The 25,829-nt window shown below is 41.8% G+C and overlaps 1 protein-coding gene across 9 annotated transcripts in view; it reads right to left on the reverse strand.

The window, feature by feature from the left end:
• RESF1 (retroelement silencing factor 1) overlaps window positions 1-25,000 on the reverse strand; it is a 39,016-nt gene extending 14,016 nt beyond the window's left edge. For 5 of the 9 annotated variants that reach the window (XR_009933189.1, XR_009933190.1, XR_009933188.1 and 2 more), the window contains exons 1-6: window positions 24,909-25,000; window positions 22,246-22,324; window positions 10,724-10,819; window positions 10,384-10,537; window positions 4,171-9,448; window positions 3,344-3,418 (exon numbers count right to left, since the gene is read on the reverse strand). Coding sequence is in view for 5 of the 9 variants with exons in the window: in XM_062492457.1 (XP_062348441.1) it covers window positions 3,344-3,418; window positions 4,171-9,409 (5,314 nt within the window). In the remaining 4 variants the exon portion in view is untranslated. Of the gene's footprint in view, window positions 1-1,014; window positions 2,205-3,343; window positions 3,419-4,170; window positions 9,449-10,383; window positions 10,538-10,723; window positions 10,820-22,245; window positions 22,325-24,908 lie in introns of those variants that run through there. The other 4 variants (XM_062492452.1, XM_062492454.1, XM_062492453.1 and 1 more) reach the window with 4 other exon arrangements.
• Between the last annotated feature and the right edge of the window lie 829 nt (window positions 25,001-25,829).

Raw genomic sequence — 25,829 nt, forward strand, 5'->3', positions numbered from 1 at the left:
ACAGTGCTCATTCAGTGGAGCAGATGGTCTCCAGGCTTTCCCTATAGGAAAAATTCCTTGCAGCCCTAACACTGTTCCTTACAGATATTTTCCTCCCAGCAGCTGTCTGAATGAATAGTGGCCAACTTATGAGCCACAGCAATTTACCAGAGAGATTCCATTATCAGCAAAAATTGCAATGATATGACTACACTGGAGACTGTAACAGCACAGGGCAGTTCAGAATAACAGCAACCAGCTGAAAATGGCATAATTGAACCCAATGAGTCCACTGAACCTCTATTATGTGGAAAGACCTCATCCATGACTCTCTTGACTGTACACCAACCAACCAGCACAAGAACCAAGCAGAAGGTACACGGCCAGTCTATCCCAAAGATCCCAGCCATACCAAATCAGTGTAGGCACAAGTCACCATGTAAGCATTGTCAAAGAGCCAAGATTCACTTCTTGGTGTAAGGGAGGAAGAAGACACAGCTGTATTTACTGGGACTGAAAACTGGCATTCCTACTTATCGGATGGACAAGGTCAGTGAGAAGACTTCTCCAGATAGTTAGACCATAAACATAATAGTTCAATGGATTGAATAATTTCCTATTGAAAAGAACTCACTCAAGTATTTATGTTGGTTTTATGTATCATTGTGCAGAACAAAACCCACACTAAATTCCTGACAGGAATTCTTTGTACGGGGACACACTTAAGGCTGCAATAAATCTTCCTTCATGCTGGCAATATAATACAGGTAAACTAAACTCTCAAGAAAATGAAAAACCTTCTCAGAGTTGACAGCATTATTACAAAATCCTCCAGTGGCAACATTCCCCACAGACTAATAGTTTGGCACCCAGAGAAAAAACCAAACTAACAAACTTGCGACTACTTCCTTTTAACAAGGAAGATCCATCACTTATTTTAAAGCTGCATTTCTTCTACAGAAATATCTTCAATGCCTATTTAACTGACTGCAAAAAGCACAACTTCATACTTTTAGGGAAAAAAAAGACAAGGTGTAGTCCTCAAAAATTTATTTCAAGTATAAAAACTGTTCAGCAAAGTATCTACAGGTTTTTTTGTTCAGCATAAAGGTTTAATAAGATAGAAAGAATCAAGTACCAAATCTCTGTAAAAATACGATTTGTTTTTAAATGTTGAGTAACAGTGAAAAGGCACTTAAACATAAGATAGCCAATGACAAACACAACTGTTACGTCAGTGAATGTGTAAGTAAACATAATCTAACAGTTTATAACCAAAGAAATTAATTACAGTCTAGCTGAACACAGCAACTTAATCCAGACAAGAGTGAATTCGAACTCCCTGTGCTTCAACAACTGCACTTTTCTTTCAAGTGCAAAGAAAGACAGAAAGAAAAGAGAAGTCTTCAGTAAACTGAAGACTTCGAACTAAGAACTCAGAGTTCAGTCCATACAAGCTCCACAAAAAGAAATGTAACAAAACTGGGTAGCAGCATAAATACTTCAGAAATGCCCCTGATCTGTGTGCTTGAATAGAGGGGTTTATATTTCTATTCCCAGTTTAAGAAAAGGAAGTTTCTACAAAAACAGAAAGCCTTTTTAGAAGCAAAACAATCAGACTACCATAAGAGGGAAACAGAAACGTAATGCTAGGGAATCCACTGCAATCCCTTTGCAGCAGAAATATTTTTCTACTGCCAGCAATGGAAAGTATAACAAGTAGAAGTTTTTGAGAATCAGGCAAGAAAACAGGCTATGACAGTTTAAATGAGTTTGTTATTTTTTTGGTCAAGATTCAGTGGGCTATTCTAATCTTAAAAACAAAATAGTATCAAATATGCCAAAGAAACAATACATTTAAAACAGCATTTACAGCACCAAAGCATATTTGGACAATAAATACAGAGAAGGATGGTAATTATTCACAAATATGAGGAAAATAGGGAAGGAAATTTTCAACACCCACCAGAAAACTGTGGGTTTTTAAAGTTATTCAGTAATATAAGTAAACAGGAAAAAATCATCTTAGTGTTGGCATTTTTTTTTCTCAGTGACAGTAGGACCTTTGATGCAGAAGTGCTATCAAGACTTTTGCATTTTTTTTTGCAGATACATTTTCCTGTAGGCCTGAAACATCTCTTTTGAGTCTTTGACAGGAATCTGAAGAGCCTCTCCATCTCCATCCAGGATCTGTATAGCTGTATCAAGGGGAATACTGTCCTCAGCTGCAAGACAGACAAGCACGTTAAAGCAAGAGTCTCAAAGGACTCTACTCCTTATGCATGTGGTGCCTACAACCTTCCAGTGACAAAAAGGATGCCACGAACTTCCTTCCCAAAGCACCAGGCACCTCAGATTTAAAACTCCAACGCATCTCTAAGCACAAAAAGGCTATTTGGGTGTCTTCACAGGAGAGATTTCTGGAGAGTTTTAAGAAAGGTGTGTCAGAAAACGTGCATTTGTGAAAGGAAGAGAAGAAGCAAGCGGAAGGGCTAAAAAGATAGCACGCCAAAGCCCAAGGACACAGGCAACAGCAACAAAAGATGCAAAGGTTGCAAACTATGTTACTTCACAACAAAAGTATCAGCATGCAAGCCCTCTGCTCTAAAGCTAAGAAGCAGATAGCAACAAGGCTACAGAATGCATTTTGTTTCCTGTCAGACCACTAGGAAAACAAGGCTAGAGCTAGAGAGGCACCTAAAGCCAAGAAACAAGGACAGCTGGAAGCAACCTCACCCAAGATTTACAAAGGATGGCACAAACAAGATCCTGAGATGAAAATTGCCACTGTTGTGACAGTTGACTCCTAGAGGGTACAAAAGATCATCCTAAAAGCAATTTGCCATTCAAGAGAAAGGAGGAAAATGTTAATAGTGGCCCAACTTTTCCTCTGGGTGTCATGCAGATTATTTTGTCCAGACTACTGGGACATACAGGTTCTGGAACTTGGGAGCACAGGTGTTACGTGTGGACAGCACCAACGTACTGTGAAAGCCAGATTTATTTTAAAAAACACTTTCTGTCTTTTCACTAGATTCCACAACATCGCTTCCTGTATTTTGAAGTGTGAAAGAGTCTTTATATACAATTTTAAACTGTATTTAAATGCTGTTATCAGTGCTACATCCAAGTTAACAGCACAGGAAAATCTCAACATTTCCAACAACATATTCATAAAGCAATAAAAAGCAACACAAATCTTTGAGACTTATAAGTCTATTCTATGGTATCCATTTAATCAGCAGAATGAGTAAATAATAATTTAAAATGCTTTATTAAGGTTTACTTCTGTAAAGGAACATCTAAAACCAAGCAAAGAGGATTTAACTTGTATTTCAAATGGGACACTCAGAAGTCACTTCACCTGTAGAGACCTCTTCCAACTTCTTTTGCTTCACTGGTTCACATTTTAACCAATCTTCTTTTTTACTTTTAACACCTAAAAAGAAAATTCCAAAAAATGTTTCTGAGGTTCTTATATCGCAAGTTTTGGCCTCTCTTCAGCATTAAATTCAAACAAATATACTAACACATGCAAAAGGAAATTTCCTTTGGGTATGAAAATTACTCCCAAGGGCTGATAAATACACCTTAAGATTTGTGTTCATTTAAAAATCAAATACTACACTTGACATAAATGTGCTTCAGAATGCACCATGTAAAATGTTGAAAAATGGGGTAGGGAAGAAGAGAAGGAAAAAGTGATGCTTAAAACAAAGATGGCAAAGGTTATGGGGACTATGGGCAGGATATGCCTGGCCTAAGCCTGCTCTATTCCTCAGTGTCACAAAAGATCCCACCCTCCTCTGCCCAGCCAGAGTGATGCACAGCCAGGTGAGCAGTGAATACAGACCAGATTATCTTTGGTAACTACCAAGGGAATCTTACTTTCTGCAACCAAGCCACGCTAACTTCAAGTACTTTAGAAAGCCTTCTCCCAAAGTTACCTGAAACTGCCACGTTCCAAAGTATTCTGATTTCATTGTCTAAGGCTGACAGAAAATAGAAGGAAAACTCCCATGTTCTTTTTTAGCTTAAGACACACTGTGGTCCATCAGAGAGCAAGTTAGCATATCTCGGTCTTCAGCCTCTACAGTCTCATGTTTTCACTGGCGGTACCTTTGTGCAACATGAATTTAAAAAGGAATACATACTTTTGCTTACAAATGAATAATCAAGTGAGCATCATACCTTCTACAACAACTTTATCTCTTTCTGGAGAATTCTTTTCAGCTAAGCCTTCTTCTCCAGGGGCTGGATTTCTGAACAGTATCTCTGGACACAGCTTGAACTCAAGGACTTCCTGTTTGCATGATTTCTCAGCTGTTGAGACAGCCACATCTCTTTTTGAGATGCTGCTTTGTGACACTTTGGTGGTTTTATGCCAGACAGGTCTGACAGGTGATGTTTCTAGTTTTGTCAGATAGATGCGCTCCTGCGCTGTACGTTTAAACGCCACTCTGTTCAGGTAGTGTTTTTTGGGCTCCTTTTGAAGGTGCTGTTTCAGTCGGTTATTTCTTCTGTTTAGGTATAGGAAATTTTTATCAGGAAACATTTTCTCAGAGCACCTGTCTTTGTTTTGACCATCAAGATGTCTTTCTTTGCTAGAAAAGTAGTTTTTAGAAATGCTAGAAGATCGAGCCCTTTTTCTCTGCAGTTTAAGCACAGAGCAATCTAAGGAACTCCTTGGTTTCCAACCACTTTCTCCATTCAGTTTTTTAGCTTTGTCAGCATTTAGCATGCAATTGTGTGCAAGCTGCTTAGAACTCTTTGCTTCAGATTTTTTCAGTCCTCCCTCTTCTAGCTTTGCTTTCTTAAGTTCTCTCTTCCCAGCCATATTTTCCTTCATCTTCCGTTTGTATGGCTGCTCCTGCAAAGGATGAACTTTCACAGATTTATGCTGAGAGTATTTTGTGTGTCTTGATTTAAAGTCTACAGTGCTACTATCTGAGAATTTTACAGCATCAGCTTGGTAACTACTCAGATTATGTTTTATTTCTGCTGGTGATTTCACTTGCTCTTTGACACTAATTTCTGCGTCTTGCCTAAGCATCTCCTTTTGTTTCCTACAGTTTTGTTCTTCAGCTGAGTTCTCTTCACAAGTTTGAATTTTTTGTCCTTGGCTGACTTCAGAGTGCTTAATTTCAACAGTTTCTGACTTTGCTTCACTGACAAAGATGTCTGTTTTGGATTCCATGGTCAAACCTGGTTTGGTTATATCGTTTGGAAGGGGCTCAGTTTTGAAAACTCTCTCCTTCTTTATGGACAACTTTGCCATGCTGTCTGCATGTGTATGATCAGTTTTCTCTGATAACTCTTGAGAGGCTGTCTGGTGCTCTTTTTCATCAGAATGAAATTCTTTACTTGACACTTGGGTTCCTTTGTCAACCTGCAGATGTTCCTTCCCACTGCTGCTTTTGTATTTATCCTGGTTTTCAAAGGAATTGACTGGTCCAGTGTTTTCCTGCTGCGCTGAAGGCAGTTCGTATTCATTATCCACCTTAAGCCTAGGTTTTTTGTTCATTGCTGAAGTGTACTTGGAAATATCTTTATTTTTGCTTATACTGTCTGTGATTTTTTCAGAAATTGTCAGGTCTCCCACTTCACAGTTTTTCTTTTTCAAGGCATCAGATTCACTGTTGTTTTCTTCTGTCTCTGCAGAGACATTGTTTTCAGCTTTAGAAAGCTGACAATCATTTTTCTCTGAACCACGAGTTTCTAATTGAGAGGGACAGTGCAGTGTTTTACATGCTACAGATACACCACCTGTTAAAGAGCAATCTTCACTTTTTTCACTGGGGTTAGACGTTTCTTGTGGAGCTTTTTCCTGCTCACATAGATTCTGACTAGGCTGGACACTGCCTTCAAGGTTGTCCTTGTCAGCTGAAGCCTTTTCTGACTGCTGACTCACTTCTCTCTTGCTGTCACTATAGGGACACTGGCTGGGTCCAGAAGACAGTTCCTGAACAGGATCAGAGCTTAACACTGAAATTTTAGTCTGATGTACTGGCTCCTTCAAATGAGAATTCTTGTCACAAATTTTAACCTCTTTTTGAGACTGATTCTCTGTCCGTTCAGCCACAGAATGATTTTGTGCTGCTTCTTTTGCTAGCATATCAGCACCTTCAATGCCATATGGAAACTCTTTCACTAGAGCAAGCAGCTGATCTTTCAGATATCCACTAGGTTGTGTTCCATAAAAATTTACCTCCTTTTCCATGCTATTTTTACTGGGCATGGAATTTTGTTTACTGTGGTCTTCTGGAACAGCAGGTGCATTTCTTTTAGCAGCTATGCTGATAGAGGAATCTAGTGAATTTTGAGCTAACTTCAGATTTAAATTAGCAAGACTTTCTAAGTAATTTTCAGGATGCTTGAAAGATGCCTTGAATGATGTGTTTTGTTCAGAGGTAGAAACTGCTTTAGGAGGATTGCCACTGCTTTCCTTCTCCAAATGACTTGATGATTCTTCCAACATCTTTAGCAGCAAGCTCTCTCTTTGGGAAGTGTTATTGCTCAGCTCAGTTTTATGAAAGTCCGGATGTTGCTCCTTTTGGCTTGATGCATTTCCTTCTGATGCATGTGTCTCATAGACTGACTTGAACATGCCTGCTATTTGTGGGTTATAAAATTTATCACCTTCAACAAGAGAGCATACACTAGAAATACAAAACATGTCATTTTCCAGCACAGCTTTGGATGTATCTCCTGCCTCTAACACAGTTTGTTTGTCTTCATGGTCTCTTATACCTTCTTGAGAGGTTTGACTACAAAAATTTGTGCCTGATTCAGGAAGAGTAGCCTTGTTCTGTAATCCAAGCTGCAGATTTTTTCTTGCATCTTGGGCAGATTTACTAATTTTCCTTTGGTTTTCATCACCTAATTTGATCTGTTGCAAATCTGAGTCCACTTTCTGTTCCAGAACACAATCACTGGCTGATGACCAAGCATTTTCTACTGTTCCTTTGGCAGTATTTACCACACTTATATGACTTTTCCCTTCTTCTTGCAAGCTACTTTTGCTCCCCGAGTTGATCGCTGCATAGGTTTTACCTTCAGGTGTTGGGATCTTGCCTGCCTGCTCACTTAGTGTTCTTTGTTCACAAAGTACTAAAGGAGAGACAACTGCAACTTGAGGTTCAAAATTTTTTATCAAATTGGAAGTCAATGTATCAAGTTTTTGTCCCACAGAGGTAGTTGTTACAGGCAAAACGGCCTCGTCCATGGTAGTTAAAACATTTTTGTTCTCTCTCTTCGTTGTGTTTTCATTGGAGGGTGAAACCTGATTTGCTGTGGTGCTTTCATTTGACTGTTTATTTTGCACACTTACAGATTCTGACGGATAATTCTCCCACAAGCGCAGGCATGCAGCCAGCTCTTCCACAGAGTAACTACAATTGCTCTGATTACAGGATGCATTCTCAGTAAATGGCGCTTTTTTCTGAGCTACCTCAGTCTGGAATTTAGCATCACCAGATGCAGTTGTTTCTGATGCAGGAGAGTTCGTGTGAGCCACAGATGCCTGCTCACCTTTCAGACTTTTTCCGTTCTTCTCACTAGAGTCTTTTAGCAAGCTTCCACCCGAGGCAGATGTATCGAGCAGTGGTTTGTCATTACACAGTAGAGTTGTCAGTATTTTATCAGCGGTAGCACCAGCTGTCTTCTCTTTCAGTACATTTGTGCTGCTCAATACAAACTGAAGAAAGGATGAGTTCTCAGGGCCAATTTGCAAACTCTTTGATGAACTCTTGACAGAGCTCCCTGCTTGAGTAAAACATGAAGCATTGTTCGAGGAAGTCACAGCTCCTTGAGAAGAGGCCAACACATGCACATCCCTTTGCTCCAAGGAGCTCTCAGGATTATTAAATTGAGCTGGGACTTTGCTCTGAGGGGGAATAGGAGTGAAGCTTGAAGAAAGGCCTCCCTGCTCTACCTGAGGGTTACTTTGACTCACCTCCAATCTTCGGTTATCAGCACTGGCTAGATTTTTGTCCTTTCTTTCTTCATGTGAAACCTTGACCATGGCCCTCTCTGTCCTCACTGCTTCAGATGGGGAAAGTGGTACATTTTGTTTGGGCGTGCACGGAAGACAATTAGCAGAAGAACATGGATAACTAGGAGGAGGAGGAGGGAGAGTATTTTTGTGATGATAGATCTTTTTTTTATAATTATGAACCGTTTCAAGCAGGACAACCTTTTTTTTAAGGCAGTTCAGCTTCTCAGCTTCCCAAGCTAGTCTCTCCTTTGTAATTCCCATTCCATGTGTCGCTGGAGAAATCTGAGCATTTACAGGCCCATTCATCAAACTACTAGTCTGGCTCTCTGGAACTGAAGCAGGATCACTCAGTGGCTTTGAAGAAAGAGCTTCTATTTCTTTCACAACATCAAGCAGTGCTTTGGGAATGCCAGGGGAGGGCACAGAGCTTTCATTAAAGGATGGATTTGCTGTCACACTTCCACCTGGATTACAGACATTCCTGACTGACTGGCTGACTTCTCCAGATTGCTGCTTCTGACAGTGTTGCTGAATACTGTTAAACCCAGGAGCATTTCTTGGATCCAGTGGGCACCTCTGCTGGTTAATGTTGTATCCATTAGGTACGCTTTGCACTTCCTGTGGTACACCCATTGAAGACTGTGCTGCAGGTCTTGAAACACAGTTGGCAGGCAACAAAGATGGTGCAGAACATCCTCTAGGAGCTTCTGATGTCATCTGACTCTGCTGAAATTGTGGCAGCTGTACATTTGTCCCAGTGTTTTGATTTATTGAATACGAAGCCTTACCCTGTTGAGCACTGGAATTAAATATATGGGGTTGGACATGTTGCCCAGGAGTACCAAGAGGAAAAGAATTATTCTGGGGATGAATGCCACCTTGTTGTAGTGTTGCAAGTCTCATAGAATTATGCTGCAGCATTTCTGTCTGCGCAGTATAGGCGCTGGTATTGGCGTACTGAGGCTCCCCAAGCACGTTCCTTACGTTATTCCCTGCGTTCATTTGAGAGGGCTGGGGGGGTAAATTTCTGCAGGGATAACTGTAGGGATTAGAGACTGGCCAAGAAGTCGGAGTCATCTCTGGCCGCAAAGGTGAATTCTGAATGGGAGGTTTTAGAGCTGTTACGTACATCTGTTCATGTCGTTTAACTGAGTATTTTGACATAAAAAAATTATTACCGGTTACAGATGCTCCTGGGGAAGCTTGATCTGAAGTTTTGAATCCTTCAGCATTTACAGCAGGGAAGGCAACATTGATAGCTGGCACATACACAACTTGGTTATTTTCAGCATAAGTGCATGCATTTTTAGAGGAGTTGGCATTTGTCTGAGGAAAGGAATGCCCATTAGGAAGTAACTGAGTGAAACATGCTCCTTTACTCTGCAGGTTTGTATTTGCATCAGCATTCTGGACTGGCCTTACATTCCAGTCCATCTTTTCTTGTTTTCTTTTTCTTCAGGAAAATCCAAAATGCTAAAAAAAAATTTTACAAAAAATTACCTTTTGATCAAGACCTATTTCACTTACTAAGCAGTGATTTAGAATGCATCATAAACAGAACTATCAAACCTAAATTGCCTGGTAGGAAAGCAACCCCATTAGCACAACCCATGGACATCAGTGCTGTCAATGTCAAGTTGCTTTAATTGTATCCCAGAACACAGTTAAAGTATACAGAGAGAAGCAACTAACAACTCTATTGACTATCTAATGACTAAAAAAACCTTCACATAATTCTGCTAATTTCATTATCATTCAACCCTTTAATTTAACAATAGATTGCTGTATTTACCTTCTTCATCCAAAAACAATAGGAAAAAACCCCAAGGTACGTGTATAACATGACACAATAAACAATACTTAAGAGCTGGAGATAAGAAACACCTATAGAATAAAATATAGGTCAGGGTTTGCAGATAGTAACACTCAACTTCAATTATACCTTCAAATACAACAAAATAAATGGAAAAACTAATTAGGGTTTAGTAAAAATCTCTCATAATAATGTGGCCCACTAGTTTAATTTTGAGAAATATAACTGTGCCTCTAGTGAGCTACAAGCAAAGCACCCCTAATTCTGTTCGTAGCATTAACTTACTCAGCTGGGAGAAGGCATGAAGCATAGAGATGACAGCAACACTTCTGCTACTGAAGCACTTACACCTTTAGAAGCTAACAAAGTCACACATCTCTAAGTCTTCATGTGTTATATTCCAGAATGCACATGGATTACCAACAAACCCAAACTGGTGAGCATGTTACTCTGTAAAGTTTTTAGAGACAGTGCCTACAAAGCCAGACACTATTTCAGCCTTCAAAAAGCACAAAACTCCTGTGACAAACTATAAGAATTAATGTTTCTCTGCTCCTCTCAGTATGGTCAAACCCAGCTAGGACAGAACAAACACCTTGTGCAGGGTGGTAGACAGTTTCTCCATAGAATGTTTCACGCCATTTCTCCCAGATCACCCAAGGCTCATGACTGTCCTTCAGCGACTCTTTTAGATTTTAAGACTCTTCTGATTTCAAATTTGAGAATGTGAAGTATCACTCATATCTAGCCTATGAAAAATAAAAGACCTAATGTTATAATTTTCCAGGTGCTATTTTCAAGATTCAAAGACAGCTCTATCTTTCTTCACTCCTTTACTTTCTCTGCTCTCATAAGACACCAATAACAAAAGAAGACAGGAAAACAAAGTAGCACATGAAATTCGTCAAAACGTTCAGTGTCCAGGCAATACTTACAGTGATGCAGGAATCTTAGTGGAGAAAATAGGCTTTTGCATCCAAGGTAAAACTTTCAGGCTGCTAATGTTACACTGGGTGTTTTCTGAAAAATGACTGGGGATAAAACAATCACATCTTTGAATTAGACAAATGCTGAGGAAACTTAAGACATTTACATTTTCTGGGAACATAACTGTGAGAGAGGCAAACAAAACTAAGATGCCAACCACTAGTAACTGTGACATCTTTGCTAGAGGAGGAACTTTGACTACAGGCAGCACACAACTTCACTAAAAGTAAAATCCAATTATTGTCACCGTCAAGACCAGAAAAGAAAATTAGGAACCCCTTGCTGAAGTCAGGCTGGAGACAAGTGGAGGGGTTCATTGTAATGTTAAACCCTATAACCTGGCCCAAAAGCACTAGGAGTGGAGGTTGTAATGAATATACCTAGAAATTCTTGTAAGCCATGATTCATGTGTTACAGAAATCACTATAAAAGGAACCACACAGGACCATCCCCAAGAATCACCTGTTGTTTTGAGATAAACTGTTTATCCCTACAGCTGCTGGTCTCGTGTTTGTTACTATATTCCAAATCCAACTCACCACGCTGCATCTAGTCCCTGCACTCCAGTGTCAGCAGAGGGATGCAGCACATGGCACCACGAGTGGCCTAAGCCTCGCAGCAGAGTCTGAACTGACTGGTTTGGGGCCTTGCCTTGCCTATGGGTGCCAGATGCTCTCACAGAGGGAGATATCTGCTCCCCTCTATTAACAAAAAAATTCAGAAAGATAAAAGCATGAAGGGAAAGTTGAAAGAACCCTGCCTATTTGTGTTAGCTCATGGTCTTAGAAATGCTGAACACTATCTAAATGCAGATGAAGTCCAAGTTATTTCCCGACAAACAAGAAGGGTCTGAAGCCCAGCAGGACACTTAGGCTGGAGTAGACACAACTTTATGACTCTTGCCACTGTCTGTGTTAGAAGCCCTGAGGTGACAGTGGAGAAATCAAGAGGGCCACAGGGTCCCTGTGATGGCTCTATCTACCCAGGAAAAGCTTGACAGGTGACTGGAAGCTGCCTAAAAATGAGTTTCTGAAACAAAAATTGATCAAGACAACCAGGACAGAAATACTTGGTCCAATTTGATTCCAGACAATCATATGTCAAACTCCTACCTCCTTGAAGCCCGACTGGGCTTATGAATCAGACCAACTATTATATTAAACTGAATATGGTGTCAATGGAGGCATCGTAACTGTGTCTCTGAGTGCTTTTTCACAGACAAAATCCCTTGCCAAATCAGGTGAACACTCTCACAAATCTGTTACTGGGTGCTATTTAACCCAAATTGCAAATATGTTACATGACAAGTGGGTACCCCCTGAATTTCAGAATCAGAGGCCTGGGCCCTTCAGTAGGGTCTGGAATCCAACTACAAAATCCATTGGAAAACACAATTATATTTCTGGTATCACTAACATATGCTCAAAGATAAAGGCCTTGAGATGACCAAGGTCCCCTGCTTATTTCCTGGGGCAGTCCCACAAATTTGGGATTAAACACAAGTAGGCTGGTTATCAATCATTCTTTAGATGTAGCCCCTGTGTGCCAAACAAAGTCCTACGACTTCGTCTTCGACCTGAGGCCCAGCAGCACCCACTAGTCAAGGAGTGCTGGCCCACTCAAAGCCCATTAACATCAGCAAGGCAGTGTCCAGCTGTGGTCCCAACTTGTCACTATTGACCTCATGTTAGAGATAGGAATGAGACAGACAAGACACTTGTTTCTTCGAGCAGAATAATCAAATCTTTATTGCACACAGCTTGTTTTCATATGGTATCAGAAGGCACTGTGTTTGAATCTAACAGGTCAGCAAATCATTGAAACTCAGTCCATTGGTTGGTAATGGCTAGCGTACACACCATCAAACTTTTTTCTTTCTAGACATGTTTACATTTTTTCTTCACAGACTTTCACGGGATAGACTTCTTATTTTTCCAGGTGCAAACTCTTTTCTCACAAAAATAGATTGTTAGGCAAACTGATTCTCATTCTTACGATTCTTTTCTCATGGGAACTCAACAGGCCAGCTTAACCAGAATAGCAAGGATAAAACCATGTTTTACAAGGCCTTTCTTTTATAAGGTTTTATCTATATGCAACACCAACTATTTTCTCCTATGCTTGTTCTGTCATCCTGTCTCCTCTGTCAGGATGCAGCCACAGTTACCACCAACTCCCTTGTGTCAAAAAATTCCCCTAAGCCTGTGCTAAAGGGTCTTGACCCAAGGAATCCTGAAAACCCATTTAGCCCCAGGTATTCCAACAAGGCAGCCCACAGAGCCCCAACACTTGTTTTACTGAGTTTTGCCAACAAGCCCCTGTGCTGCACCTTTTCCCACCAGGGCTTGGGGAAGGACCCTAGTGCCCCTCCCATCACTTCACCAACTGGAAATCCCCCAGCCCTTGGTTACCCAGACTTATCAGACTTACTGTTAGCACCCCAGGCAGAACCTGATGATCCTTCCCAGGTGCCATGAGGCAGCACCTTACAGAAACCTCCTATTTGGAGGTAGATGTCACCATCAACGGCATCATCATCATCTGTGTGTCCCCATGGGCAGTCAAAATTCTGCCTTCAGTCAATCACAATGGAGGGGACCATTTCTTTCACCCTCTGCAGTAGTCCACAGGTTCCAGGAGGCCCCTTCAGCCCTTCCCAAGGTCAGTCAAGTGGGACTTCCCTAAAAGCCAGCCAGCTTGAGGATATGCTTTTGAGAGGTTCTAACCTCTGCTGTGGAGTAACTCCTACAGAATTCTAGTCAGGTCTGCACAGCAGCAGTTTATCACTGCATGCAGCTGCAGAGCTATGCACCACAAAGAGCAGCCAAGTAACAGCCTCTACGGAGTTGAACCTTGCCCAGCTGGGGCAGTGACAAGAGTTCATATTTATATACCTCTGTGTTACATGCCTTGTTTTTCACAGGGTAACAGGTACATGTCAGACAAGCAAGATGCAGTAAGATACCAGAAAGAATGGTAATGTACAGATTACTTCAGACAAGCTCCAGAAAGTACATCCTTTTACAAGTATTTCCCTCCAATAATTTGGCCACTGTTCCTCAGTGAGGCCATTAGGCAATGCTGCAGATATTTCTACTAGAAAGGCCTAAAAAAGCCTACAAGGCATTAGCCTTTTCACTCCCAAGACAGAACCACTCACAGACTAGGCCTTCGATAATGCTCCAGAGAAGGTACAATTTCCTGGTACTTCTGAATCAAACTCCCCCTACTTTGGGGACTCTGAGAAGCACCTCCCCTACCTCCCATGACCCATGCTGTTAACACCCTGTGATACTGCAAGCCCCAAAATTCATCATGTCTCTTCTCAGAGAACTGAAAAAACAGTGAGTTTTCACTTGCACCCACTTTCCCTTTTAACAGCCCCAGCCACTCAGCTCACAGGTCCAGTGGGTCCTGGCATCTGACCAGTGCTACTGGAGCAGGACACTGCCTCCGTGGGGCTAAAGCAGCTTAAATAATACCCAGATTGTGAAAGTCATCAGTGATGGATGGAGAATGAGGATTATGCTCACTTGGTTTAGAACAATGCTGAGACCAGCCTGATTCAATAATCCCGAAGTAGAATATTCTGAGGATGTGAGGAACAATGGTTCCTGGCAGAAACTGTCACAGGTGAGGATGTAACAAAGCTCCTGATAAAGCAACCAAGTGACAGTACTGATAATTTACCTAACACTGCTGAGCTAAAGACTACTGAGCTGAAACAGTTGGCCCAGAAACATCTGACTGACAGTCAATCACTATAAAAACCCAGTCCAAATTTTTAACAGCAGGGACTTGTTACGAGTATGTAACTAAAGGCCTGGCACTGGGTGCTCCAATAGTCTATTAACTATAAATCCAGCTGCATTCAAAAGAACCTGCCGGGTTCACAAATACTATGGTTTATGAAATGCAACATACATGCCTCTTTTGGAGTGCTAGCAGTATCTGCATAAACTGCAGAGCAGCTAAATATAGCCCTAACAACACAATGGCAAACAGAAGCTCCATTTCTCATGTCAAAACACTCAGCATAGCCAAGGACACAAGAAAGGTGCCCCTTCTGCAGAGGACAAGGAAAACGTGTACCTACAATTTTCATGTCAAATTCTCATCCCCCAGCTAAACACAACAGGGTCCTTTTATACCTTACTCGCCGTTATTGTGCAAAGTGCTGTGGGTGGTGAAATTTTCTGCTCTTAGTGGTTGTGTCATATGCAGTATTTCTTGGTAGGAAGTATACCTGGTAGCAGCTGTACAAAACATTTCCTGGTATTGCGAGTGCTCTGTCCCTTTCCCACTTTACATTCCTACCCGATGCCATGGCAACAAAAACCTTCATCAGGTCTGAACTGAACACTGATGCTCTGAAGTGTGGGCCTCATCTCACATTGAGCTTTGCTGTTTTCTTCACTGTTTTATGCTTCCAACACTCTTAACATATCCCCTTCTAGAAAGTGTGTGTGGAGATTCCTCCTTTGAGTGGGTACACCTCCCGCATTATTTCCTGAGGCTGAGTTAAAGAGATATGTTCACATTGTTATGAGTGAGCAACATCAATCTCTACTTGACTATTTTGCCAGCTTTATAGTCACTGTAATTATAGTTAACTACCTATACATTGTAGTAATTAATTCTGATTAAGGTTCTTTAGTCTAACTAGAATTATGATCAATATTATCATCAGTACTAACACCATAAAAATATATTTCTTTTTCATATTGGTTTGCCTTCCTTTATCCTGTGGGATGAAGTTGTATAGAGATTCAACTGCATCTGTGGAATTCTTTAGACATAAACCTTTGACTATCTCTGGAGCTAGAACTGGATCCAACCACACCAAGACTCCTCTCTGAAGATGAGTTTAGAAAGCAACGGGATCCTTTCTGCACCCTGTCACTCAACAGGAGGGTACACGTGATAAACCTCGTGTGAAGCATCCATTCTGCCTGTGACAGCTACCTAGGCATAAATTTTGTCTCCACTCTGCCTCATACTGCAGTCCCAAAAGCTGCCAAAACAATCAATGCCATTTACCTTTCCTCTTATCTATGCACAGTCAGTTTGGACATTAAAAACATTCCTCCAGTGTCCCACCCACTAGGCCTAGCAAGTTCACTTTGCTTGTACTTGGAATGGCATTAATTATACCTTTACTAATTTTCCTTCAGGCTATGGCTATAGTCCTGCCACTGATGCTAAAGTAGCTTGAGCAGTATTAGCTGAAATTTCTCCCTCTCCTGATGTCTCTCATCACCAGTATCTTGCTGACTTTCCTAGCACACATAGATGTGAATTTCAGCCCTCAAAGAACACCAGTAACTTTTTATCTCCCTGGTAAATGCCAGGGTCCTGCCCAGAATGTAAAGTGTTTGGGTTATATTGAAAGGAATCTTTTTGCATGCCAGTATCAAAGGTATTTCTGAAAGTGTCTTGCAGTCGCTTTTTTTTGCAATTTACTCCCTCCTCCAAAAGCAAATATCAAGTCTCCTAGGTTCTAAACTTTTGTCATGGAAGGCCCAGGTTTTAGTCAGCTGGGCTACTCTCTCTATTCCCTGCTGTGCACACATTGCACCTGGCACTGATGTATGAGCCACAAACACTTCCAACCCTTCTCCTGAAAGTATTCAATGATATCAGTATCTGTTTGTGCAATGGTATATAATAAGCATTAATCATAATTATTAAGCTAAGCAACTCATCAAATAACTGTACCCTCATCACTTATGTGCAATGCAACACACACTGATGACAGAGGCAAGAGTTAACTGTACTACCACCCTTTGAGTCAATAAAGTGGATTGACTGTAGTCATAGGGATGAGCTCAACTCCCTGACCAAATTATTGACAGTTTGGCTCTGGCTTGCAAGGAAGCAAAAGCCTAGGCCATGACCAGGTCAAAGACTTTTCTAGTTCCAACCTATTCTTTGAAAACCCACACAGGAACAGGGTGACACAAAGAGCTTTGATGCATAAGAGCTGGGAACATCAGCCAAGCAAATAAAGACATTCATAGCAGGTAGTTCCTCCATGACTAATTAGTAAGGAACAAAGGAAGTTGTGGGTGCAAGGAATTTTATGCCTACCTTTTCCATGGCATTTAATTTGACTACGAGCCAACCACTTTATTCCACAAATATGAAAGCCCAGGCAAGTCTTTTTTTCATCTCTCCCAGCTGCAGGGCTGTAACCTCTCCTTGAGCTGGGTCACCTCTAAGTTACTCCTGTCAGCTGAAAGACCCTTTCCCAACTGTAGAACATTGAAGATTGATACAGTGCATAAGACAGGGCATTAAGATAAGGTATTAACACTTTTGAATTATTACTGTTATTGTAACTCACAATAGCTCTAAAATATTCTTATTTATTGCTAAAAGCTCCCTTTAATAGAGCCAAAACTCTATAAACATACGCATTTCAATGCCAGCCACTATGATCACAGCTATTTCGTACCTCTGCAGAACACAGTTCAGCAAACAGAAGATTCTAAGAATTGAAAGGACAAAAGTTCAGCTGCAGGCCAGCAAAACTTTGCTCTCCTGTTTCTGCTTCTGGACTTGTGGCAGTGTATCTCATTTAACCTAAAGTATTCAAACCTAACTCAGCACGTCTGACTTAAAATGTTATAGAAAAACAGTCTGAATCAACTAAATGTACCCAATGAAAAGAGCACATAAACATCCATAATTTTAATTTTCCTGTCTTTATAACTGTATTTTAGATGTCACAAGAGCACCAGCACACAGGAGTTTTCTTAGCCCAAAATTCTTAGCAGTTACATAGGAGATAATTTGTTAGAAATTCCCTTAATCTCAGACTGCCAATCAAACACAGAATATTTACAGTAAATTTAAGCATATGAAGACTAGTAGACACCTCTCTTTGCAGATTCCCATTCCACCATTTCCAACAGTGTATTTCCCCCTTCTACCTATCAACTGCTGACAAATCCTGATGGGATTCACCTAATAACCTTTAAAGAGCTGCTGCTGACAATGCAAAGTCTCTCTTCATGGTTTTTGAGTGATCTTGGGAATCCAGAGAAGTCCCAGCTGACTGGAAGCTGGCAAACATTGTCCCAGTTTTCAAGAAGGGCAAGAAGGAGGACCCTGGAAAGTAGAGGCCTGTCAGTGTCACTTCAGTGTCTGGTAAAATCATGGAAAACATTTTTCTGGAAGGTACTGAAAAACACTTGGGGGACAACAGTCATCAGTCACAGCCAGCACAGCTTCATAAGGGGAAAGTCAACTTGTCACATCTGATTTCCTTCTACAACAGGGTAATCCACCTAGTTGATCTAGGAAAGCCAGTACATTAATCTTTTTGGACTTCAGCAAAAAGTTCGTAGGATGGTTATGTTTTACTCCTGTAGCCTTCATGCTGCATCAGGCTCTCCTTCCCAGTCTTCCTTCCTGTTTTTTAGCACTGTCTCCCCCAAGACCCTTAATGTGATTTTATTATGTTATCCAACACTGATTAAACAGTATTTCTTAGTTTGTTAGTGGGGTTTTTTGTTTGGAGATGAAAGGAATACACTTCATTCTCAAAGTCGTTAAAAGTTGAGGCACTCAAGCCAGGCCTTCTCTTGACTTTGGAATGCCTTTTGGCTCTACTGGCAACAGTAGCAACTCCAGAAGCTGCATTTCCCAATCAAAAATGATTTTAGAGTGAATTTTGCAACACCTGTCTGCAGCCAGGGTGTTGTGCCCAGAGAAGCAGAGCAGCTGCGTGTGTGTGGCAGGATGTCCCTCTTGACCACGGATGGCTGGTGCATATGGAAGAGACAACCCAGGGAAGGTCACCTCTGGAAAGTGCCATAAGGGCTGAGAGCCCCAACTAAGGTTCAACATCTTGGTCTGGAGAGCAGGTGTGGGAAGAGATTTTAAAAAGCAAACATCAGCAAAAGACATGGCTCTTTTACAACTAAAAAAGCCACACAAATTATTATCAATTAGGAGATAATAGAAGCCTCTTATAAACTCCCCGAAACGTGTAGGGCCACTTCTCTTTTGAAGTTTGGACACAACTTTGCAGATACTTTTCTGGAAATTGAGAGGAAAGATTTGATGTACGCCCCATCAGCAACTGGACGCTAAGATATATTGCAACTAGAGAAGAAATAATATAGATTAGGATTCAGTGTAGGTACCTCAATCACGCTGTATTGTTTATCTACTAGTAGTGCCTCTTTGTTTATCCTGTGTGGTAAGAAGTCTGGGTTAAGCCTTACATCTGCTTTCCTTGGTGTATTCAATAAATCGCTCATTTTGTAATAGACCTAATCGGCCCTTATTAAGAATTTGCAGAACAAGAGTGAGTTTTGGGGTGTTGGGCACCTCAGTTAAGTTACTGTCTGCTGTAAAAGGCCTGGGCAGAGGCAGGGGCTGGTCGAACTCCCGTCTCCATTCGCACCAGCGGGGTGACCCCAGCCCACCAGCAGTGCCTGGCTGAGGCAAGAAGGCACCGAGACACACCAGCCCCGAGGCTTCGCCTTGCTGCCTTCTGCCGAGAAGGCCAAGCTCCTCCACGAGTTCCAGCCCTTGACCGGAGAGCTCAAGCAGAGGAGGGGCGCTGCCGCCATTCTCCTTTGTCTGTCCCGCGGCAGGCGCCATCTTGGGGAAGCGGTGGCTCCGCCATTGCGAGTTTCTGTGCTCCGGGGCACTCCGGGAGATTGCAGCAACTTTCTAAAAAACTGGCGCTCTTACTGTTATTTTTTGCCTGTTGCTATTTCGGGGGTTTTTTTAGTAAACTGTTGTTTTTCCACTTATACCTCCTCTACTTGTTTCTCCTTATTGGTGGAAAGGGATTAGTTAAAACTAAGGGGAGGTAACCCATTTTAGCGTGTTCCCCTTAAACTGTCTTAAACCAAGGTTGGTTAAGCAGGACCTGCCTTTCACAAGCTCATGCTGGCTGGGCCTGATTCCTCGGTTGTCCTACTGGTGCCATGTGATGTCATTCAAGATTATTTGCTCCATTACCTTCCTCAGTGCAAAAGACTATAGCTGCTATTATAGTGCACTATTTATTAAATTGCTATTTTCAAAACTAGCTTAATAACAGTCAATAAGAGACTGGGTTTGCACCCAGCAACACTGTCACAAGCGTCATGGGAACTGTGATCACAGTCAACGGGTCAAGAATAAAGAAGTCGTTCTTCTCCCCACAAATGAGCTAATGCAGATAAACACCATTCCACATACCAGCAACCAGAAACACTAGATACAGAAAAATCGGAATTTGTCATAAGCAGCGTCTACACTGAGTTCCAAGAGGTTATTCTGAAAGGTAAAAGTGACTCTTCTGCAAGCACTATGGACACCAGGCATTTGGAATAGGCATGCTTCACAAGGAATTTTAACATTCTAGTTCTCCATGGTACCAAGCAACACACCAGTAGTAGCAAAAGTGATATCATTGTTCAGAACAAAATTAAATCTTCAAGATTGTATTTGACTGAGGAAAAAAAATGTTCACTTTTGAGTAATAGCTGTAAGCCTGAGAAAGCAATTTTGAACAGAAAAGATTTGCAGGGGAAAAAAAAGGCTTTAATGGCAGGGAGTGGATTCATCAGACAAATTGACATCACCAAATATTCCACAGAATCATACAGATGAAAGTTTTTCCAATGGTAGCATCAGACTCCTTTATACAGGAATATCCTTGCCTCTGCAGAAAAGTTCATGTATACAACTGAAACACATAGCTGTATTATCTCTAGCTCCTGCTTTTCTAGTTGTGAATATTACTATGATGGAAGGTCAGCTAAAGATGAAATTGAGTCCAAAGCTGCCTTTTTTTGGATGGAATGACATTTTTTAGAAAATACCTACACCCATACACTTCAACTGCCAATTTCTATTTACCATCACACTGTTCTGCCAGTGGACAGGGTCAGCACAAAAGACACAAACACCAACTTTAAGGAATAAGTGTCATTTACTATGTTTTAAAACAACAAAGAATTACAAAAGTATAAGCTAAGCAATGCACCTAATCACTACTACACAAGATTGCCTATAGTAATTTAGAAGGGTACATCACCTAATACTTTATTATCATCCAGATCTGCACTTCAGCTGGGGAGCTCCAGCCACAGATAAGGACTGGACAGCCACTCCTGGTAACTGGGAAATTCTTCAGGTACATCCCCCTGCAGGTGATGTCTCCATCTTCGTTGTGAGAGGGTCCAGCTTTTATGTTGGTGAACAAACAAGCTTTCATACCTTCTAGTGCAGGAACATCTGGTTTCATTCTCCTCTTAGGTTCCACCCAAACCCTGGCCAGGACTCAAGGAGGAACCAAGGGATTTGGCTTTGACCATGTACCTCCAAACAAGGACAGGTATCTGATTTCATGGCCCTGACTGGCCTCTAAACACAGGAAGAAATACATTCATACCACACTACATATTTCACTAATGATCCTGCACCTTTCACTAATAACATAAATAAACGTTGTACAATACAAATATTATACAACGTTTGGTTGGAAGGTTCATTGAGAGTCAACTTCAGCTCAGTGCCTATTGTTCAGGCCTCAGTACTTCACACACTTCACAGAGACAAGTGAAATGCTGAGAAACCATGGACATGCTTCAATCTCTGAGGAATTTCCAAATTCTTTTCAAGTTTCAATGCACATTTAAAGAACTGTCTTATATCCCCAGTAATTGTAGACATCCCCTTTTAAAAGTATTGTTCCCTCATCTTCCAATGCCTAATGACCACTCACTGGAGGCAAGTTTGCACTCTATGTACAGGATACTGATTGAAGTACATATTAAGAAGTTAACCGAATTTTGGTCACAGGAATCTTTCACAAGCACATACTAGAAGAGCACTTTGGCATATGTACATTTTATGGAGACCATTTATATCCAGCATGAAGGCATAACACTACCTTAAAGATCACTGGAGTGTTTTTAAAAAGTGCTTTTAAAAATCTTCTGATTGGTGAAGTTTCCTGCCTGCTATCAGTTACAATATCAATCCTTCCATTAAATTAGCTTCCTTGGAATTCCTCAAAGTATAAATTCCTACATTTTTCATATAAATATACATATACATAGAAATTCCTCAATTTTTGCTCTACATTTCTACTGCCCTATGCAGTTTTGAAAATCCTGAGAACTTGAATTGCTTGTATTTATCAGAAAGACAAATGACAGTCAGAAACATGCTAGCAATTAAATATGTGAAGAAATAAAAATCCATTCGCTGTCAGCAATGGGAAAGTACTACAGTTCTTTGAAAAACTGCATGCAACAGTACTGAATATCGCTTAGAAATGTTTTGAGTAATAAAGACAGGCTGGTAAGTTTATATTATCCCCAACCCTATTTTCTTTCCCATTTCTATCTCTTCAGTTGCACTGATGCTGCCACTTGTGGTGCTTCAGGATGAACCAAACTAGACAATAAAACAGCATCCACAATTTCACTTAAAAAAAAAAAAAAAAATCACTTACTTCAGCAATCTTGTGTGTCTCTTCAGACAGATGTGGAGTGCTCACTGGAGGAACAGGAGCCCTTCACTGGTCCTGGCTCCTAGAAGGCACAACAGTCAATAAGCTTCAAGTGTAGCTTTTACCAAAGGAACAATGACCCATACCAACAATCCTACCAGAATCTCCTATGTCCTGATTACCAGTAATGTATCAAAAGATCCCCTGGTAGATTTTGAATTCCAATTTCTTGTGAAGCACCAGTCTCTTTTCATTAGTGCCCATTAACAGTACTAAAAAACACAATGGATGTTTTCAACATTTTTCCTTGCTTTTCTCTTCTCTTAAGTCACCAGCAGGCTCTAAGGTTTTTCACCAACTCTCATAGCTATGCTTAGCAAAGCAGGAGCTCCTCTAGGATTTAAGAGAATTTAATTGAACCTTCTTGTCTTTCTGCTCCCTCTTTTACTCCTGTTGCTGTCTTCATCTAGGCCTTTCAAATCATGGGGTGGGGAGTAGTGCTCTCCCTCTGACAACTCTAAGTCTTCAACACAAAGAAGAAAGGCTCAACATCAAACTAACAGGTTAATTATTACAAGCAAAACCACAAATACTATGACAGAGTCTCAGATCTCCAATCTACTGATATGCTGCTCATGGCTGCATGCAAACAAACAAAAAAAAAAGTAAATAAACAATTGGGAAAGGCTGATTTGTGTAAATTTTAGAAACATATAAAATATTCTCCTACCAAAACACCTTAGCCTGCAGAAAACAATCCAAGTCAGCAATTTGTTGGCTTCTAAAAAGCCTGTGTTTGAGGGATACCCTCTGCAAATCGAGTATTTTACTGATTTACAACTATTTGTTGAAGACTAGTAGGAAAGGGGAAGAGCAAAAAAGAATCTGTGTGTTAAGAAGAAATCAGAACCATAACAACAAAAATAAAACTTCTAAAACTGAACCAATGAACTGGAGAAACCTTTAGCTTTTATTTAGAAGGAAACCAAAACACCCTGTAAGAGACTTGATACAAAGCATTCTACATTTTTTTTTCTTCTGCCAAAACATCAGACAATATATTATTTCCTGGGGGAAAAATACTGTTTAAGCTTAAACTACAAAGAGGGCTGGGCTCTGGAACTCACTGCAGTGAGCCACAAAAACACTGAACTAATGGTTCCTGGTAAACATCTTGGAAACTACCACAGTAAGTATTCCTAGACTTTACACCTTGAGACTCAAGGGAACTTTTACGCTGGCACAGGAATCAAGAGTAAAGGATTTAATTTTGCAGACAGCAATATAAAAGTAATCATTATCAAAAGTCTTTTTTCTCTGCCAGGAATGTCTAGCTGAATGTTTTGGGACATCAGTTCAAGGGAACAGGGTGATAAGAGTCCAGTTAGGAGTTTTTGATGTTTGTAACAAGATTTACTCCCATCATTCTCTGATGAGTATTTTCTCAGGAGAAAATATTTACCAGGAGTCACGACGAGCTGGGTTTGTTTTATTCTATTTTTAAGTCCTCCCAGGAGGCTAGTTAAGAGCAGGGAAATGCCCAAAGTTACCACGGAGCTCCTCGAAAGAATTGAGTCAGCCTCCCAACAACTTCTAGGAAAACAACCGCCAGCATTCCTATGGGCTTCTGAAACACCTCCAGTGCTCCAGCGGAAAATCTACTCACGTTCTACCCACTACCTCTGGTTTTCACTGATGCCACAGACATACAAAGCACATCTCCCAGGCCACAGGAAGAAAGATGCTAAGCATTGATGGGGTACTTGCACTTCTTTTCTTGCATTTCCATCTGCCTCTGCAGATGGAATAAGCGAGTTAATTCTATCAGCTACACTACTCAAACAAGCCAAAGCAGAAACAGCGAGTGTATACCTCTTTAAATCAGCTGTTAGTTTTGTTTTGTTTTTTTTCTTTAATAGTGTAAACAGTTTCATCACCCAACCACAATACACGACTGCAGGTGTCCCTCTTACACAAAGCAGAGCACCGGCTCCTTACCGCAAAGCTTGTGATGCCTACCACAAGAGGGTGAAGGAAAAAAAAAATCACTAACACTGGACTTCCACTGCAGGATTTAAACACAGGATGCTCGAAATACCTGGGTCTTCAATATCCGGTTTTCAACCCTGACAGTGATTACTTTCTCTTGTCAGTTTTGTGTTTTGGGGCGTGGGGGGAGGGGGGGGGGGGGGGGAAAGGATTTCCTCGTTCTTTGTTTTGTTTGGGTTTTTTTTTTTATTAATACCTTTCAACCGCATCTCCCTGCATTGTCATACCCTACACAGCAAAAAAACCTCTGCGTCCTTAAGGCGATCGGGGCGGGGGATGTTTCCGGAGCCCGCGCATCGCATTGTCCTCGTTCAGGCGCTCGCAGGACACTTAACTAATTGATGGTAATCGCTTCTGCGAGACGGGCAGCGGGCTGGCCGCAGGGCCCCGCGCTCCGCGGCCCGGCCACGGCAAGGGCTCCGCCCGCCCGGGCCTCCGCAGGGGCCGGCAGCTCCCGGGGAGCGGGTCCTGGCAGCCGCCGGGCGCCGGCCCCGCAGGCGGACGGGAAGGAAGGACAGGACGGCCCCCGCCGCCCCGCTCCCTTCCCTTCCCTTCCCTTCCCTTCCCTTCCCTTCCCTTCCCTTCCCTTTCCCTTCCTCCTCCTCGCACGTACTCACCAAACGCGGCGGGCGACTCGTCCGCAGCCCCGACTGCCGGCCCCGACGGGAGACGGAAGGAGACCCCGGCTCCGGGCAGCGGGGCGGGAGCTCCGGGGCGGGGCAGAGGCGGGCCCGGCGCGGGGCCCGCGGGCTGGGCCGCGGACAGCGGGGGACAATGAGCCCCCCGGGCCCCGGATCCCTGCAGGCTGAGCCCCTCCTCCCTGCCCTTTCCCTGCCTCCCTTCCTGCCTTCTCGGCTCCCCGGAGAGCTCCCACAGCTCCCTGCTTCCAGCGCGTCACGTTAAAAAAACAGAGCGCTCCTTTCACGTTCCCCCACGAGCTGAGGACCAGTTGAGGCTTCAGCTAGAAGAAATGTTATAAATATTCTGATAAAATAATAGATTTTAAAAAATATGAAAGGGGTGGTTTTGATTGCAGGGAGAAAATTGTGAAGCATAAGGTAGGAATGCCAGGAGTGCTGTGTTTAAAATATGCAGCAGAAACCTCGCCAAGAAGCTGCTGAATGTCTTACGTGTTTTTCAAGAAACTCTGGAGACCATAATGCAGACCAGTTATGCTGCTTGGAAACCCCAACCCTTCCCACTTCGCTTGGAATATCAAGGATTCCAACCAGTAGACCTCAGTAGAGATGCCCAGTTGTCTCAGGGTAGGAATATTAATGAAGTTATTTAGCTAGCAAAACCAGTTAGGGTTAAGGTTGTTATAAATGAGAAACAAAAAGTTTCGGTATTTAGCAAAATTTAGATTATTTTGTTTGATACAGACGGAGCCAGCAGCGCTGGGGAAGGTGAGGGGTCACCGCCCACTCCACGCTCCATCCAACCTTGGTTTGCAGCTCCTTTTTACAGGATGGTTTTCCTTGTAGTAATCAATAATTGTGGGGTTTTTTGTCGTCATAATTTTGCCAGGTAAGCAGTGG

This window comes from Cinclus cinclus, chromosome 4 (genome assembly GCF_963662255.1).
Source record: "Cinclus cinclus chromosome 4, bCinCin1.1, whole genome shotgun sequence".
NCBI classification, from domain to species: Eukaryota; Metazoa; Chordata; class Aves; order Passeriformes; family Cinclidae; genus Cinclus; species Cinclus cinclus.